Source organism: Achroia grisella, unplaced genomic scaffold, assembly GCF_030625045.1.
Source record: "Achroia grisella isolate CSIRO2021 unplaced genomic scaffold, CSIRO_AGI_Agris_v1 utg821, whole genome shotgun sequence".
NCBI classification, from domain to species: Eukaryota; Metazoa; Arthropoda; class Insecta; order Lepidoptera; family Pyralidae; genus Achroia; species Achroia grisella.
In genome coordinates, this window is record NW_026713035.1 from 56,310 (window position 1) to 74,353 (window position 18,044).

The 18,044-nt window shown below is 29.7% G+C and overlaps 1 protein-coding gene across 1 annotated transcript in view; it reads left to right on the forward strand.

Moving 5' to 3' along the window:
- The window catches only part of LOC131852017 (lachesin-like), an 82,140-nt gene that overhangs the window by 46,702 nt on the left and 17,394 nt on the right, over window positions 1-18,044 (forward strand). Inside the window, exons 4-5 of the mRNA XM_059202585.1 lie at window positions 2,922-3,107; window positions 3,709-3,898. Coding sequence (XP_059058568.1) covers window positions 2,922-3,107; window positions 3,709-3,898 — 376 coding nt within the window. The remainder of the gene's footprint in view (window positions 1-2,921; window positions 3,108-3,708; window positions 3,899-18,044) is intronic.

Genomic DNA, 18,044 nt, shown 5'->3' on the forward strand with positions numbered 1-18,044 from the left:
TGTTTACATGTTATTGCTCGTGACCCTTGTCGTTACTTCCCGTATATAAAAATATTATAGGAAACGAACAGAAACAGATGAAGTTGTGATGTTAAATCTGAGTTTTAGGTATGACTTGAATTTCTTGTAATGTCCCTCCATCCATGTCGCAGTTAGTCATATTTGCTTCCCCACACTCCGTTTTCTTTGACATGAGCACCGTGATATTAGAATAGTAGTTATTCCTATCAAATCGTGAATTTTATACAATTATTTCATATACTTTAACTTTTCAATATCTTAATATATATAATTCTTGTGCATGTGTATTTGTTAGCTAACTCCTGAGCCATACCAGCCGAGCCACCACTGGAATTTGATAAGCAAGAATTCAGGCCAGTCTTCTTGGTGTTAGTTGTCGGTTGAAAATGATTGTACATTCATTTTAATCACGATTCTAAAGACAAGCTTGGCGGAATACGATACCATTGTAATGTCAGTTTCTCGTAGTGAAACATTAAATACTGTGCTACTTTAGTTTACTATTACGGAAGCTCCAAGTCGCTAAGCTAGCTTAAATAGTGGCTATGGTTGAAGTTACGGCGCGCGATAAAACACGAAACGAAGTCAGTCTGAAGCCACATTATTACTATGAAACGGAATTAGAGTAACATTCGGTTACAAGGGACTTTTAAATTAATCTAATTAATTGTAGTCTATGGGAATGAAAATTAAAGCTAATGATAATTTTATTAAACTTCATTGTTATTTTCAATGGAGTCTGTTATTTTTATTGTATTACTCGGTTATCGTTTATTCAGACATTAGATTGATCAAAATACAAAATAAAACATTCTATGTCTTCCTCAACACCTCCTCCTCCTTCCTCAATAGATGCCAAAAGGTAAGAAACTCGCTTTTGTATTTAAAATATTAGAGAGAAAATTCAATGTACGGCGGATATTTTTCTTACAATTACGGTTCTTTTATGTAACACTTGTAATTAAAAAAAAAAAAGAAACGGTCATTAAATCCTTAATTACAACAGGTGTACATAATTTCAAAACTATTTTTATTTTCTATCTGGTTTAACGCAGTAGCCGCAATCAAATAAATTAACGTAAAAAGATATATTATCTGTGTCTGCATAAAACCCTTATAAAATATACATATTTAGTTTATCTTTGACGGGCTCGATGGTCTATAGTAAAATCGATTTACTATAGTCGCGGGTTCGATTCCAAACACGATACGAATATTCATGAATATGATTCTTTGTATCGGTCTGAATGTTTGCTATTAATATTGTGTATGTATTGTTTAAAAAAAATTATCAAGTATTTATTATATATCAGTTGTCATATATGTCCCATAATACAAGCTCTGCTTATCTTGGAACTAGATGGCGTAGTGTGAATTGTCCAGAGGTATTTTTATCATTATTATTATCTTTATAGTAAACTTAGGGAAATAGTTTCAATTTAAACAATAATATAGTTTATTATTAACATAAAAATAAATGTACTACCAGTGGTATTTAGTATAACAAAGTAATAATAGATTAACACGTTTTTGTTTAAGTTAACCTAAGCGAAGCTTATAATGGATACATTAGTGAAAATCGCATTCAAATTGATTAAGCTGTTTTTTAGATTAGCGTGTACAAACACACAAACAGTTACATTAATAAAGCTAGCTAAAATTTATAGTCGTAATTCATATTAGACTTCTACCATAATACTCAACAAGGAACTTCTTCCAACTCGTATATTTTTTTTACAAATTAGCATCCTGCAAATGCCATTTAAGCCACTCTAGATATAAAGTGTGTTAATAATCGTGTAACTTGTGACAAGTGTGTGCTTGTATTGTTCGCTAGGCAAACGTTAGCTGCAGAAGCGCGGAAATAATTCTCACAAACAATGAAATTGTTACTAATTTATTTTCCAACCGCAACAAAGCGGCATGTCACATGAAAAATGCTCGCGAGCGGCTCGGATGAGACTTCGTGCATTCCTCCAGCGATGTTCCACAATTTTACGTGTCGTTCCCTCAGTTTTACATTCGCTACAGCGTTTAACTCACATTAAGTTTTGTTTCCACAATGTACAATACAAACCATTTTAAACTTCGGGAAACGTTGAAGATTCATTAGCCGATTTTAGGATTAATCATGGGTATAAATTAAATAAATGAATAAGGTATATAATTAGCTGTTTGCCTGTATTAAAGAGAGGTCTATTTTTGTTTTGATACACTTTAGGTGTTTTTTAATATTCATTAACAAAAAGTCTAGTCTTAAATATTAACATATTAACCATACTTTAAATGGAAAATATCTAGCTGTCTGGTTATTACGTTTCATGACTAAAGGGATAAATAAATCTCACTGTAAAATAGAAGCTCCGTTAATTTCCAGTTTTCCTATATTTGCAATGCGTTACTTATGTTACCATTTATGCATCAATAAAAGAAATATCTAATATTCCTGTAATGTATACCTGCATTCGTAAGTAAGTCGGCAACAAAATGTTTTTATTGATGATAATGGAATGGTACACCCACCTGTGTTAACGGTTTACGCTGGCGGGGCACCAGTGGAGGATAACAGGTCATGTCAGTCAGCACATTTACTAGGAATTTATTACAATGTTTTTCAGTAGGAACTGCGTGGTCAACTTGGGACAATTCAATATGGGACATTGTTACCAATGGGTTCATTAGTGTACATTACTAACAATCCCCTTCCTTCACGTAATTTGAAAAACACAACGTAGATTGTCTCATAGGAAAGAACATGGAGTATGTTTTTTTTAAAGCAGATATAGGCGCTGTTAATAAGCAGTTTGTTATACATATATCTAATTATTACATATCCTTATCTTAGAAGTATGTTACATAGTATAAGTATTAGTATAACTGACTTCTAAATTCCATTTTAGGTGGCGTGGATAAAGTCAGATTCTAAGGCGATTCTAGCGATCCATACAAACATGGTGGCGTTGAACCCTCGACTATCTGTCACGTATAATAATCACAATACATGGAAACTTCACGTCAGCAATGTCCAGGCCAATGACTCAGGCACGTATATGTGCCAAGTTAACACGGACCCAATGAAAAGTCAGGTAAATATTAAAATAATATATAATTATACCCAAATTTTCAAGTCACTATAAAACCGACATTAAGTCCGAACACGTAATATTTTAATAAAAGTAGAAAGCTCAAAAACAATACTGGCCAATAACGTTTGAGAATGTCCTTCAATTACCTTTCGATGGATTCGACTGGCTATACCAAACAAAAAAAATAATATCAAAAATCGATCCATAATTGACGAAAATATCCATTAACATACATAGCAATATATCATAAAGCATACTTCATTTTTGAAGGCGATAAAATACATAAAACTAATAATCAAGAATGGGACAATAAAGTGTCCATTAAAAAGTTGCTTCAAATTGAAAATATCTTCCAGAATATAGATAGGTAGATTTTATACATTACAATTTACATTTAACTTTGAATAATGTGAACTGAAGTTATGAAATATACACATTTTGAGTATTCGACATTAAGTTTTGACAATAAATAACACATTAAGAAAATCCTCAGTGTTTATTGTCTTAGAGTTTCAAATTTTCGTCTTGACTACTTCTAACTTAGTAATTACTTAGTAGGTAACTTTTTCAACGTTAAATAATTCAAATATTTGTTATTCAGATGGGTTATCTCTCTGTGGTGATACCACCGGATATAGTAGATACAATATCAGAAGAAAGTACAGCCCAAGAAGGCGGTAGTGTGCGGCTGACATGCAGTGCCACTGGGGAACCACCACCAACTGTCCTATGGAGACGAGACCATAATAGACCCATTGTGTTTCGACATGACGGAGGCAGGGAAAAAAAAGGTTAGTGAAATCTCTTAAAGTGCTGTAATAAATACACTAACCTCACTAACTTGACCTAAATTACTATTTTTTAGTTCTGTGAAATACAGGATGAATTTAGACCAAAGAAGTAAGTAGATAAAAAATAGAATATATAGCATGTGTTTGCAATATACCTGTATACTTAAAAAATGGATACTAATAATACATAAGGCGGCAAATAAAAACATATTTTATTTGTCGCCTTATGTAAACTTTACGTTGTTTATATTAAAGTTATAAAATATTAGTTTATTATTAAAAAAACCATTAGTGTAAAAGACTCTAATATTCTATAATATAAATATTATTACATTATTAAGACACTCTTTGTAAAAAGTAAAACAACTCTATTTTGGTACAAGCTGAATGTGTTTGACGCTTATTAAAATCTTTAACTAAGCCTCCCATGGCGCGCCGGCACAAAAATATAATATTGTGCTGATAATTTCTCGTCGTTTTCCCGACATTATTATTAACCTTTATCTAGATAGAGTTTCAACATTATTTATTATTTTAGTAATTAACTTAATCCTGTAGTTATAGAATAAATAGTACATATTTATGTATTAGTTATTGAAAATGTCTTTTTATAATATTTAATATTCATAACATTTCTTATTGAAAAATTGCTTCGATTTTATAAAAAAATAACTGAAATACTGTATCTTTTAACAACTAATAGTATATTACAATTTTATATATTTTAAAATGCTGTGGTTCTTTCGTAAAAGTTATTTATTATTTTGTTAAAGGTTATGATAATCACGTAAGAATTATTTCTTAGTCATAGACTAACCTTGTATAAGTTGAACTTTATTAATATTTATGAAAAACTTCATTTCTTAAAAATAGTGTTTCTCTCTATTTTCGGTACACATCAAGAAATTTAGGTATTCACTAAATCTGTTTATTTACCTACTGAATATTATCGTATATCATTTCTGTGTTATTTAACCTATTAACTAGCAGATGTTTTTAAATATGGTAGATAAATTTAAAATTGATAATATTTAATATATTATCAATTTTAAATTTATCTACTATTCTATTTATTATCTAGTTAATAGGTACCAATATGAATCGCTTGTTCTACCCAATTACCAATATGAAGTACCTAATATAATGCTAATATGTACTCTATTTATTACGAAATATTATATGAAGTCAATTAGAATAACATAAAACGTGTAGGTAATACTACTGTATTGAATTAAACATCAACAAAGTAATTAAAATTCAATGGTCCGTTCAATGTTACTGTAGTTATATAATAGAATGCTCGATACATTAAATATAGGTACGGATCAACTAATTGTTATATTGGATATAGTTAATAGTACATTATGACCTCGGCGGTCTAGAGGTACACACCGAAATTCTTCCGATGCTCACGGGTTCGATTCCTCGCATGTTACAAATAATTGTATTCATGATATGATTGTTTGTATCGGTCCGAGTGTTTCCTATGAATACTATGTATGTCTATGCATTTAACAAAAAAAAAAATAACTGTGTATTTATATCAGTCATCGAGAGCCCATAACTAGTAGCACTGCTTAGCTTGGGACTAGATAGCGTTGTGTGAATTGTCCAGAGGTATTTTTATCATTATTATTATCTTTATAGTAAACTTAGGGAAATAGTTTCATTTTAAACAATAATATCGTTTATTATTAACATAAAAATAAATGTACTACCAGTGGTATTTAGTATAACAAAGTAATAATAGATTAATACGTTTTTGTTTAAGTTAACCTAAGTGAAGATATTACTATTGCACGTTAGGCTTTATACCGCTAATATATAAATACTTTCATTAAACATAAACTACTATTATTATAATTTGTTAATATTGTATGTTACAAAATCTATTAAAAAGTGTCACTAAAAATAAGTTATCTGCCTAAAAAACTGTTTTTATCCCCGAGTCATAACATCAGGTTTTAATACTAAATATAAGCAATAATTATAACTAAGACTTCATAACCTTGTTAGGAAGCTTAGTTTAGTAAAAAACATTTTATTTACTAAACAAAGTTGCTCAAAGTTACAAGTTTAAAGAAAACCTTTCAATACTGGATCAAATTAAAAGTTCATAAAACTTCAATCATTATAAATACCTGCGTGTACTGTAAATTGAATATTATGAAGAACACGACTCGCAGCTGAGTGAACTTTATCCTGTTAAAGAAGGCGATGGCTTGGAAAATCTGAGTACCTACATGCAACTTGTTTTCTCACTTTACATTATAAAGTACTATCCCTTCTTACAAAGGATAAATAGATAACAATTTATTGGCATAATATTATACATATAACAAGGTACGTTATAATAAACAATGTTTCCATACAATTTATGTACCAGAAGCAGAACCGTTGCTCGCTGGAGTAGACGTCTTATACAGCGGTGACCATGAATTGGCAAACGTAATATAGGACGTCCCGTAGGTAGGTAGAGCGACGACATACGTAGTGTTGCGGGTAGTAACTGGAAGAGCAGGGCTGAAGATCGTACCCAGTGGCGGGCCTTGGGAGAGCCACAGTCTAGTCCAGCAGTGGGTTACAGTGAGTTGATGATTATGATGATAATATCGATTTTATAAACCTATTTGTATCAAATTTAGTTTGGACGTAAATTAGCATTGTACGCTTATTCATTCAGGCTGTGGTTATGATACCTATACTACGTATGTGTGTAGAGTTCAATATTGTTATATTAAAATCGGTATAGTTACATTAATTGTTATTGAGAATCTGTAAATATTGACTTATATTCACATCGTAATAATCTTCTAAAATATTATGTAAAACATATTACATTTAAACAGTTTCTGTATAGAAAAGTGCGTAATTTATTTTAGGCGTATTTTGTTAAATTCGTCTTGATAGACGTTCAATACGTTATAAATATAAACTTATTTGTAGTCATAAATTGTATTGTGTCACGTATTGTAAATAATACGAATGCGGTATTTGTATTGCCTTGCTCAGGTATTAATGACTAAATACTTTACATTAGAAGTGTGTTCTACAACACGTTTCATATTAGATAAATGAGAAGGTCACTGGTATAGTATACTTATAAAGAAATTGCCGAAATAAAAGTGCGACGTGGAAAAAACGAGTACGTTGGTCCTACCTCCATCACAACGAAAACCGAGTTTTATAATGCAATACAGTGGTACCATCTATGGACAAAATTCTCATTGTTAACCCTTTGGAACAAGTTACCCTTTTCCCGGGGGTGCCGAAAGCCGCTATTCAACTCAAGTCTTTTTTCCAATTCAATCTACTTTGCATTGTCCCCGACATTCGCATGAGGCATTACACCTAGACCCCTTCGCCCCTTCTTGCACTTGCTTCCAAGCACTTCTCTTCCAATGGATTTTATTTACGGAAGAGAAAGCAAGCTTTAATACATATACCGCTGAAGACAATAAGGCGCCTCCGTACGATATAAAAGCTTTGAGTTAGTCTCGCGTTCCTTTTAGTAGGATTCCTTTGAAATGAATCGAATAATTCGCCGAGTTTATGCTCATGGACGGGGTTTTTATGTGAGAATGCTTTGTTAAGGGTGTGTAAATAATGAACACGTTTCCGGACAACATTTTGGTTCGATAACAAGGCTTCAAGTTTCATTCTTTTTCTTACTGTAAAAAGTATCCATATATTTTATTTGAACAAAGGCTTTGTCGTTTATCGAATACGAGTATGGCATTTATATTGTATAAAATTTATTACATTGAAAATTATGTTTACATTGTAAAAGTATATTTCAAATGTAATTTATGTTCTTTCCTTTTCTTAACTTAAATCGACTTTGCGTAACAAGTTTCTATCAGACTCTTTTAGATCGGGCGGCTTGCACAGAGACGACCAAAAAGGACAAGCGGCCCGCTCTCGACTGAATTTTTATGAACTTTTTTGTTAGTCTTTTTTGGGTGAAATGTAAAGTTATAACACCGCGGGCATGATATTTTCAGAGAGCAATGCATCTTAAGAGAACTGAGTCGTAGGTACTTTTTTCTGTATACATAATTCTATTATATAGGTAATTAATAATTATTTTTAATACAATATGATGAATAAATAATATCAATATATGATTTTCTGGCTTTGTCTCTATATCATCTACTTCTTTTGCTAAGCGGATGTTTACCTTTCGGTAGAGGTAATACATAATAGAAATGAAATAAAACGCTCATGTTTGCAGCCGAATGTTGCAATTTTCCATTCAGTGGGCTGACGGCTAGCTACTATATATGTGCATTTCTAGTATAGAATTGTAAAAAGGAATTTCGGACACATAACTTATTTACGTACTAAATTCTAGATCAGATTTCAAGTGATATTTAATTACAAATAATAATAATTAACAGCTTTAATAAAGAGGCTACAAGTAGCCTGTTTTCTCGTATCTATTATGAAATGATTTATTATATTACACTGTTTATTTGATAATAGTACCCAATCCACATACGAAATGCGTCATCTTGTCAGTGCACATAAGCTTATTGTTTAGATAACGACGTGCTATGCAATACAAACAATCTAATAATTTCGCTCGCAAACTGTTGCAAATGGGAATTTCACGTAAATCCACTATTGGTCCCTAATGTGAATGTGTTGTTCAGATGATGGTATACGAATACCATTGGCTGCTTGTGTATGGTAGGTATGTTTGGAAATCGATTAACGTTTAAGCTCTGGAAGTTACTAATGTATCTGGTTTCGTATTAGTATATTCCAGCAAGAAAGATTAAATGTGGCGTTACAAATTGTTATATTTGACGGCCTCGGTGATCAAGTGGTTTAGCACTACGTTTTACTTCCGATAGTCGCGGGTTCGATTCCTCGAACAGTGCATACATTTGTATGATTGTTTGTATTGGACTGGGTGTTTTCTATATATATTATGTATGTATTTATAAAAAAATCTAAGTATTTATATACTGATATAAATACTTAGATTTTTTTCTGTCTAGTACACATAACACAAGCTCTGCTTACCGTGGGACTAGATGGCGCTGTGTTAATTGTCCAGGGTTATTTATTATTTGTTATAAAAAAACATGTAAGAGTATACATTTGTTATAAAAATATAAATCTGCACTACTATACTGTCATATATTTTGCAATTCTATGGAAATTATTTTAACATTTCCTTTAATAGTTCTAATTTTGTGTTTTAATTATTTGGTAATAGAATTTTAATGTGGCGTCATCTAATTTATGTATACCTAAGTGCATATAAATGTTTCGTAATGTAAGCGTCCATTGAGCAAGATGGTACATAACAAGATCGCCACTCAGTAATTCTGCTACAATGTTACCTACTAGTTAATGACCACTTGGACCATTCACGATGCCATTATTTACCATATAATTTCGAAGATTATTGTAACAAACAGACTGATACACGTTGCTATTATAGTTACAGTTTCATTTAACAATAGAACCCAAAAAAGATGATAATATAATACCTTTGAAATAACATAACAACATTATTAACAGATAGAGATAAATAATACATATAGAGACTCATACTTACAATTAAATTACTGCGACTTTGTTGCTTGTCAAATTTGGTCACTTGTAATTGGATCCCAATTACATATTATTTACACAGAAACAACTATAACCAATGGATATACGAACATACATACTTTATTTAATATTTTATGTTATACTAGCGATTAGTGATTCGCCCCAACATGTACAATTTTATGGGTATTTTAATTAATTTACACAAAATATTAACGAACACTTAAACTTTCCTTAAAATCTCTCTGTCGATGAAATACTATGAAATGCCGTTCAGTAGTCTTTGAGATTACCGCAAATATTCAGATAGATGTAGGGGACTTTCCTTGTATGTATCAATTTTTATATAAATTTTAGACATACGGTTGGCCTATGTTTCGATCGGATGACACGACTGCTATATATATGAAGAGCCATATGGACATTACAGAATAGGTTATAAAGCTAATGCTACTATAATTTCTGAGAACTACGCTATGTCTCTGAACACATATGTAATATTCCCTTATCTGTGGTGCACAGTTAATTTCACTGACATATCTGAACACCTCACATGTCGGAACCCATTATAAAAGGAAACTGCTTAATATAAATAATGACACATGTAAACGCTTGCAAACTTCAAAGTCTTCCCGCATATATTATCATCTTATGTAAGTTATCTATAAAAATAATCGTATAAAACATAAAGATCTATAAAACTGTCTCGTTTAGTAAATATAACATGTTTGTATATAAAATATATTTAAAGAAACTGATTTTAATTTTCTGCATATAATATTATTTATATAGCATCATATTTATGCTTCATTTACACTTGTATCAACAAGTTCATGATTTGAGAACTTGTATATAGGCAAAAACTTTTTCGCTACATCGTCTAGGTTTTTAAATAACTTTTAAAAATATAAATATCTTTTTTTTTATTATATGATTACTAACTTGTTTATAAGATACTTTTAGTTCGGATAATTAGATTCTTAACTACTTATAATATATATAATATTAAATTTATATAAAGAGTCTTAATAAGAATGTTTATGTACTTATATTTTTGGTATGCCTATTTATAGTTAAAGAAATAAAACTGCGATATCGCATGCATATCATTTCTCCCATGAATTAAAATCTAAATATTATATGCGTATATTATACCAAGATCATATACAGATACGTAATTTATAATTATATGTATAATTATTCATTAAAAATATTATTAAAATTATTGTTACAGAGTTAAAACAGTGCATTTCATATTTGCATACAAAACTGCATTAATATATTCAATATGAGATCCACATGATTCAACCGGGAACAACGAAATAAAAATATAAGGGGAGAGAATCTGTAAACGAAAGGGAATAACGTTAAACAATATCGTCGAAAAACCGAAATAATCCTTAATTCGTTCGTAGGCAATACTTTATCGGATACTGGAGAAGGGCCGTTCGTGTGGGATTACCAATTTTATAAGTTAGGCATCCGTGCGAATGTCACCGCAGTAACCATAACGTTTTAGTGGTCGTTTGCCCCTCGTTCCCCTAGTTGGAACACTCCGTATTTTTAATAAAAAACGCAATATAGTTTTTCACGGGCTAGGAACTGGAGACAAGCGTAGGAATTTCTAATTTTAAAAATTAAATGGACGTACGACGTTTTGATATTAATCTGTATTTCTTTCAGTTATTCTTTTGTTTACAATTTATATTTGCGTGTAGGTGAATCTTTTACTTTTGCGTTTTAATAATACTTGATTTGTTAATATTTTCGTATAGGAATCTATTTTCAATCTAACTTTTTCTTGGTTGCTCTTACGGATAGTACAATAGTATATCTAAGGTATCCTACTATTTGTATCCAAAGTGGAAGGTTAGGTCTTATATCTGTTTAGTTATTCTTTCATATGATATTCTTTTCATGTCGGAATCTATAGGTCGCCCTCTCTCATTTTATGGCGACACTTTCTTTAAAATGAAGTAAGTGTATTATTATTTAATTATTCAGTTGCCTTGGAAACCGATCAATAAAGTAAAATGATCAAATCGAAAATTCATCGACAAAGTACATACCTGGAGTTCAATCATGCAAAAGCCAAGGTAAATCGTTCATTGGATAAAAGCGTACTCGCTATAGAGGGCTTTCCTTAGCCTCTCTTGTCTACATAATTTATGGGATTCGTCTGAAGTAGACCTTGTAGGTAACGTCGTTCTGCTGTTACTCTGTAACTTTTACATTAGCTGTTCTTTTGATGCATAATCACCGATTCCCTCCAAGCAGCAACTTAAATGTTCCTTCTTTATTTATCTTTATAATGAAATGTTTTTGAACTTACAAGTTGTTGTATTTTTATTGTTGTTTAAGTGCTGATTAGTAAGGGAGCACCATTATCTAAAGATTTATTACCACGATTTAGACTCCGAAACTCGTAAGCTCGAATTTGACAATTACAAAAAACTGTATGTTAATTTTATTTGTATTAATTAACTGTCGGATGATGGAAACATAGGTAACAAACTAGATTACACTTAAAAAAGAATGTATATATTCTCCGCCTCTGGGTATCTCAAGGTATTTAATAATATCTCTGAGTTACTTATCGGGAAAAAAAACATTATTACAAATAAATACAAAATTTTATTATTATTAACACTAAATCTAAATGCTAATTCTATCTATTGAAATTTTTCATTCATATAGATTAAATCTAAGTTAATTAGTAAGGATTTCGAGTGCGGTGCATACCTAACTAATAACATAACAAAAAAATCGACGAATTTACATATTTTATACTTATTAAGTTTTCATAATATTTTAGAACAATTAATATTGTTTCGTGCAAATATTGGTAGAAAAATCACCGATAAATATCTTACCACTACCACCTAAAAAAACTTATCGTCGAAAATTGAAATTAAATTAAGAACATATAACTGAATATGTACTACATAATTCTAACTTGAATTTCTTTTAAGTAGAGTACTATCACACATTCTTTATACTACACACACACTCTTATTGCATTACTTAGACATAGTCTGGGACCACCTCCTTTTTTCAGTATTCAGTACTGTCAGTGAATCAAGCTCATAAATAAAAAAAATAATTATAGTTGTAAACAAACAAACGTCCAAATCCGAAAGAATTGGATTTTTTCTAATTATACCTTTGTTTGTAACAGAATAATAGTTTACATATAGATTGAGCGGCTTGTTACTATTTATGGATACGTATTGTATTGTATGCATAAATTGGCACCGATAGTAGAACAACATTTAATAAGAAGTAAATAAGGAATCTATTACAATACATACCACGTCTACCGCCTTGATTGTAACTACTACTAAGGGTATAAAATGAGACATAAACTGGCTCATATAACAATAAAAATAAATTAGATAAAAGCCCGCAATGAAACTTCACCCATTATTCGCTAACATAAAACACACAATTTCATGCGTTCGCTGGATTTAATTATTGTAAATACTTGTACTAATTCCCCTATAATGAAATCTATTTGCAATTATTTCAATTATTTCATCTGAATAAATGGCACATTTTTTGGATTGTTCTATATTATATGTAGTATATTCATCCGGTTGCATTAATGATGAACAGTAGTCTATTTGACTTAGTTTACTTCTTCTTTTTCTATTTCGCCACGTAATTAAATATGCAGTCAGTATGAATACGGACCTAGATGTTCAAATTACAGTTCTAATGATGGATAAATCTTTCTCATTCTGTCTTACTGTCACATTAACTTTATGGGCTTTACTAAACTTACGGACAGTCTACTTAAAATATGAATTAGTATAAAAACCATAGGTGAGGAAGAAATTTTAAATGGTTTTGATAATTAATATATTTTATTTTAATAATTCACGATTAAGTGTAATCAGATGCATAATAAACATAGAATACGTCTATTGGGATTTGCGTGGAATATTTATATTATTGAATTAGATAAATACCTTATCAGTCATCATAAAGAATTCTCAACAAAGATTTTCAGAAAAAGATTACTCCAAATTATTCAATACATCTTTTCAATTAAACTTATATGAGTACACAACTGTACTTTGGTAATTTTAAATCTATTACTAATATTCTGTTATTGAAATTTAGAAATGATTCATGAATTAATAATAAATTGATAGTGTACATTACACAGTGGATACGTGTATTATTCCTTACTTTCTATTTTCTAAATTACTAATACTAACATTATTTATACATAAAATCTAAATTATATACCTACAAGTAACGCCATCTAAGCATCAGGTCTACATTGACGGTAATCTGTTCGTGTCAGTATCCAAAAGGTATGGATTATGATAATGACGGTGAGGCGGTACCATTTTCTTATTTATTTGATGACCCTAAATAAATATGGAACATATAAAGACAGAGACCATTGATGTCATGAATTAAATATATTTGTAGCCGGACTACGACAAATAGATAGAATTGGTGTTTGTTGCTTGTTGTGTGGAAAGAAATACATATAAGGACAACAACAGTTGTTCAATATGAGTACCTATATTTAGTAGAGTAATGAAAACTCCACTGGAACATTTTCCTAAAAGAGGACAATTGAAAATTTTGATGTGTATCCTATAAATTTGGTTCCAATTTATATTTAATATTAGCTTGACTTCGTACATGCGGTCTATTGACTATATAATTAAACATCAAAAGTAAATAAGGCATGCTGTAAATTATTTTATTGAATTAATTGTAAAAGAGATACTAGCTACTAAATATGAAAAATTGTATTATTTTCTGATATATATACTCGCCATGTAATAATATATTCTGTGAATATTAATCCTAATTCCTTCAAATGTTTTACATGACACATATAACAACACATAAACAGACACAAAACTATTGACTGATTTATTATACGTAAATATGATACAAGTTAAAAAATTTTAATTGTCTCGAAAAGTTCTGTTTTTATGTTATTGTAAGTTATTTGATACATAAATTTAGATTCTCTAAGTGAAGAACAATTTTACAATCTTATATTTCAGAAGAAAGTACTATTAATTTCAAATTATATCTTTATACTACAGCGTATTGCATAAAAGTGAAGAGCATAGTTGCACTCACTGTAAATTTAAATTGTAAATAGCGAGCATTTCACGGCTGGAGAACCACGGAGCCTCCAAATTACAGCAATAACGGTAATAGCAATTTGCTACTGAAACTACCCACTGTCTTCATTCTCTTCCGTTCTAATGTTGATAAACTATCGTTATTTTCCCTTGTACGATTTTATTTCTCATTATATCTTTATTTCTCAGGTTTGTTTACGAATTACTATTCTAATTATTATTCTGTAAGTTATACTTTTTTATTTATTACATACTATGAGTGACATAAACTACTCCATTTACAATATTAACATATGTATTGCTTAGATACTTTTGCTAGATTTAATCCGTAAATTTGGTTGCTTAAGTGAAAGTAATTGAGTGACTGGCATAAAATGTAGTTATTACACTTCATCAAAGCTGAAGACTGGCCGTCATCTAGTCTCGATCTTAATCCGCTGGATTATGATTTATGATCAGTTTTCTAGAGTATAGCTTGTTTTAAACACTATGATAATTTGAAATCTAAAAGCAATCTTGAATCGTGAATAATTTTCCCATGGAAAGAGTGGATGCTTCTATTGATAACTAGCCTCAAAATTTAAAGGACTGTTTTGCATCAAGGAGATCATTTCGAATAAGCTTTTTATATTTTTATATTCATGTTTAAACTAACACACATTACAGTAGGTAGAACTAAATGTTATGTTCAATATGAAAAAGAAACATTTTCCATAGTAACAATATTTATGGCAAGACTATAAAAATAATCATAAATTGATTCATAATTGGAATTGAGAATATCCTTTACGATGATGGTTTACAAAAATTCCAGTGGACTTGACTAATCGGTTTACTACCTACCCTAAGTTAAACTCTTTGGACTTTCTTCCGCTTATAAATGCAAATCAGATATAAAAAGTTAAAGGTAATGGAGACTAGCCTGAGAAAGAGTAGATAACAAGCTCCTGAGTTTTTCTTCCACTACATAATATAACCGTTATCCACATTATGCAGGACGGCTTTCACCTCTCTGCTAGATTTTAGATGTAAACGTAGCAAATAAGGATATTTCAACGTAAAAACATTTTGTTAGAAATATTTATAGAGCTGTTTATAAAGTGATTGATATTACTGTGGTAATACAATTTTATGATATACATTTCTGTATATCACTCATTTTAAAGATAAAATGTTTTTCTATTCATGTATGTATAGAAATAACATTTTAACTTTAATGTTTCTTTAATCGTTTTATCGGTAAACGTATATATAGGTACTTTAACACTATTATAGTTTTTCTGTGTTGCCTAGTCCACTTTTAGATCGATATTATTTCCAAAATATAATATGCAATTCAATATTATTACGTTCGTATATTAAGATATATTATATAAATAGTCAGATAAATAGCAATGTGTTTGCTTTTTTATTAACAAAGCAATGATTGTGAGAATGAACTCGGTAAATACTGTACTTTATTACTTCCGGTAAGACAAGGTACATTACTATTTAAAAAAGAATAACTGAGTCAAGTAAATTATAGACACTCGTAGTGCGGATTTATTATGAAATAAGAATATGTCGTAGTGAATAAAAATAAAATATTGTTTATTAAAGATTGATTTAATTATAATGATAACAATTGAAGTTTGTGTAAAAGATAATCTATGCCCGAATCAATGTACATAACAAAAATATTAATGTTAAAGAAATTAATAATAAATTTTGAAAAGTGTTCTCATTATATCTGCCATACATACTTATTTATATATAATAATTTTATTATTTAACAAAATCTTGCGTAATACGATCTGCATTTAAAATTTAAGAGTAATTAGTTATTTACAACAAAGCGAACGCCTTCAACAACATGGAATACGTGTTAATAAATTACAATTTAATGTCTTGGCTTACTTATAGGCTGATACGACATGTCCATAATTATATAGCTATGCATTTATAGAAAATATGGTCGGTTTAATACATATGAAGTAAATGATATCTCTACTGAAATCAATAATGAGAAATATTGTTAGTCTCTTCCGTCTATATCACACACTACACAATAAATATTTGTTATACAATAATAATAATAATAAACTTGGACAATAAAATAATTAGTACATTTTTTATATTATATTAAATAAATATTATACATAGTAAACACCAAGATACTTTTTATATTATATTAAATAAATATTTTGTAAACACCAAGATACTGTAACTGTTAACTGCAACTTCATCATTCATGTATTTTTTAAGTAGAACTATAACATCTCAGATTATAATAAGAGTCTATAAACGTTCTAATGATGCAATCTATCTTATATTATAGATTTCAATCTTATTGTTAGTCAAATTTTATTAACATCCGTTCAGTTGTCTAGTCGAGAAACTATCAGTCTACAAACATACACACCTTCGGTTTCATAATAAGTTTTAGCACGGATAAGAGAATATAACTTAGTATTTGTAAGATAAGTAGAAAAAGCTTAAAGAAATCTATCGATTCTCGCAAAAGAAATACAAGAATGAGAGTAAAAATAAATTTATCGATAAACTGTAAACAAGTGCGTCGCATCCCTTTTCTAACCAGTGGCGCTGTAAGCTTCAGTGACTACAAATAGAGAATAGTGGTTACAGTGCTAATAACGGTTCGCCGTATAACTAACGTTAGTGTGCAGCGCTAAATTTATATTAAAAATGACCGCATCCTCGCCAGTTGCATAACACAGCTCTCTAATTTGCAATTTTTCTTTGTTATGTATTAGTGAGTCAGTGGCCTGGAAATGCGTATTCTAATTATACTAGAACTAAATTTATTTATCTATAGAATGTGATGGGATTTATTTCTTTATTTTAGTTATTTGTATAAATTTTCATACCTTGTATCACCGTATTCCAGATTATTTTTTGCATTAAAAGATAGATACAAATATATGCTATCCTTTTATCCCACATCTATCTACGTTCTACAACCTATCTTGATATCAATTTTATTACAATCCGTACAGCCATTTTGTCGTAAAAAGTTAACAACAAACAGACAGACAGACAGCCACACTTTCGCATTTATTATAAGATTGCTTGAAATGGTAAAATAATATATATATATATCAGAATAAACACTGGATTTGACTTTTATACACGATTGTCTAAAATTGTAACATGTTATATATAAATAATACAGAATAAATAATATTATTTATTCTGTATTATAGAACCATACATAATTAGTTAATTTGTTAGTTATGAATGTCATAAATGTATATTAATGATAAATTGTAGTCAGTTTTTGATTATTAAATAGTAATAATGTAATAAATTATCGAGCCATACTGATATTTAAGGACACATAATTATTGATGTGTATAAAATTTTGTTCTTCATTGATAGTAATTTGAAACTATTTGTAATATTTGTTGTTGTCGTATGTTTATATTAAGTTATCTTTGTTAGTTTACAATCTAGTATTGGAA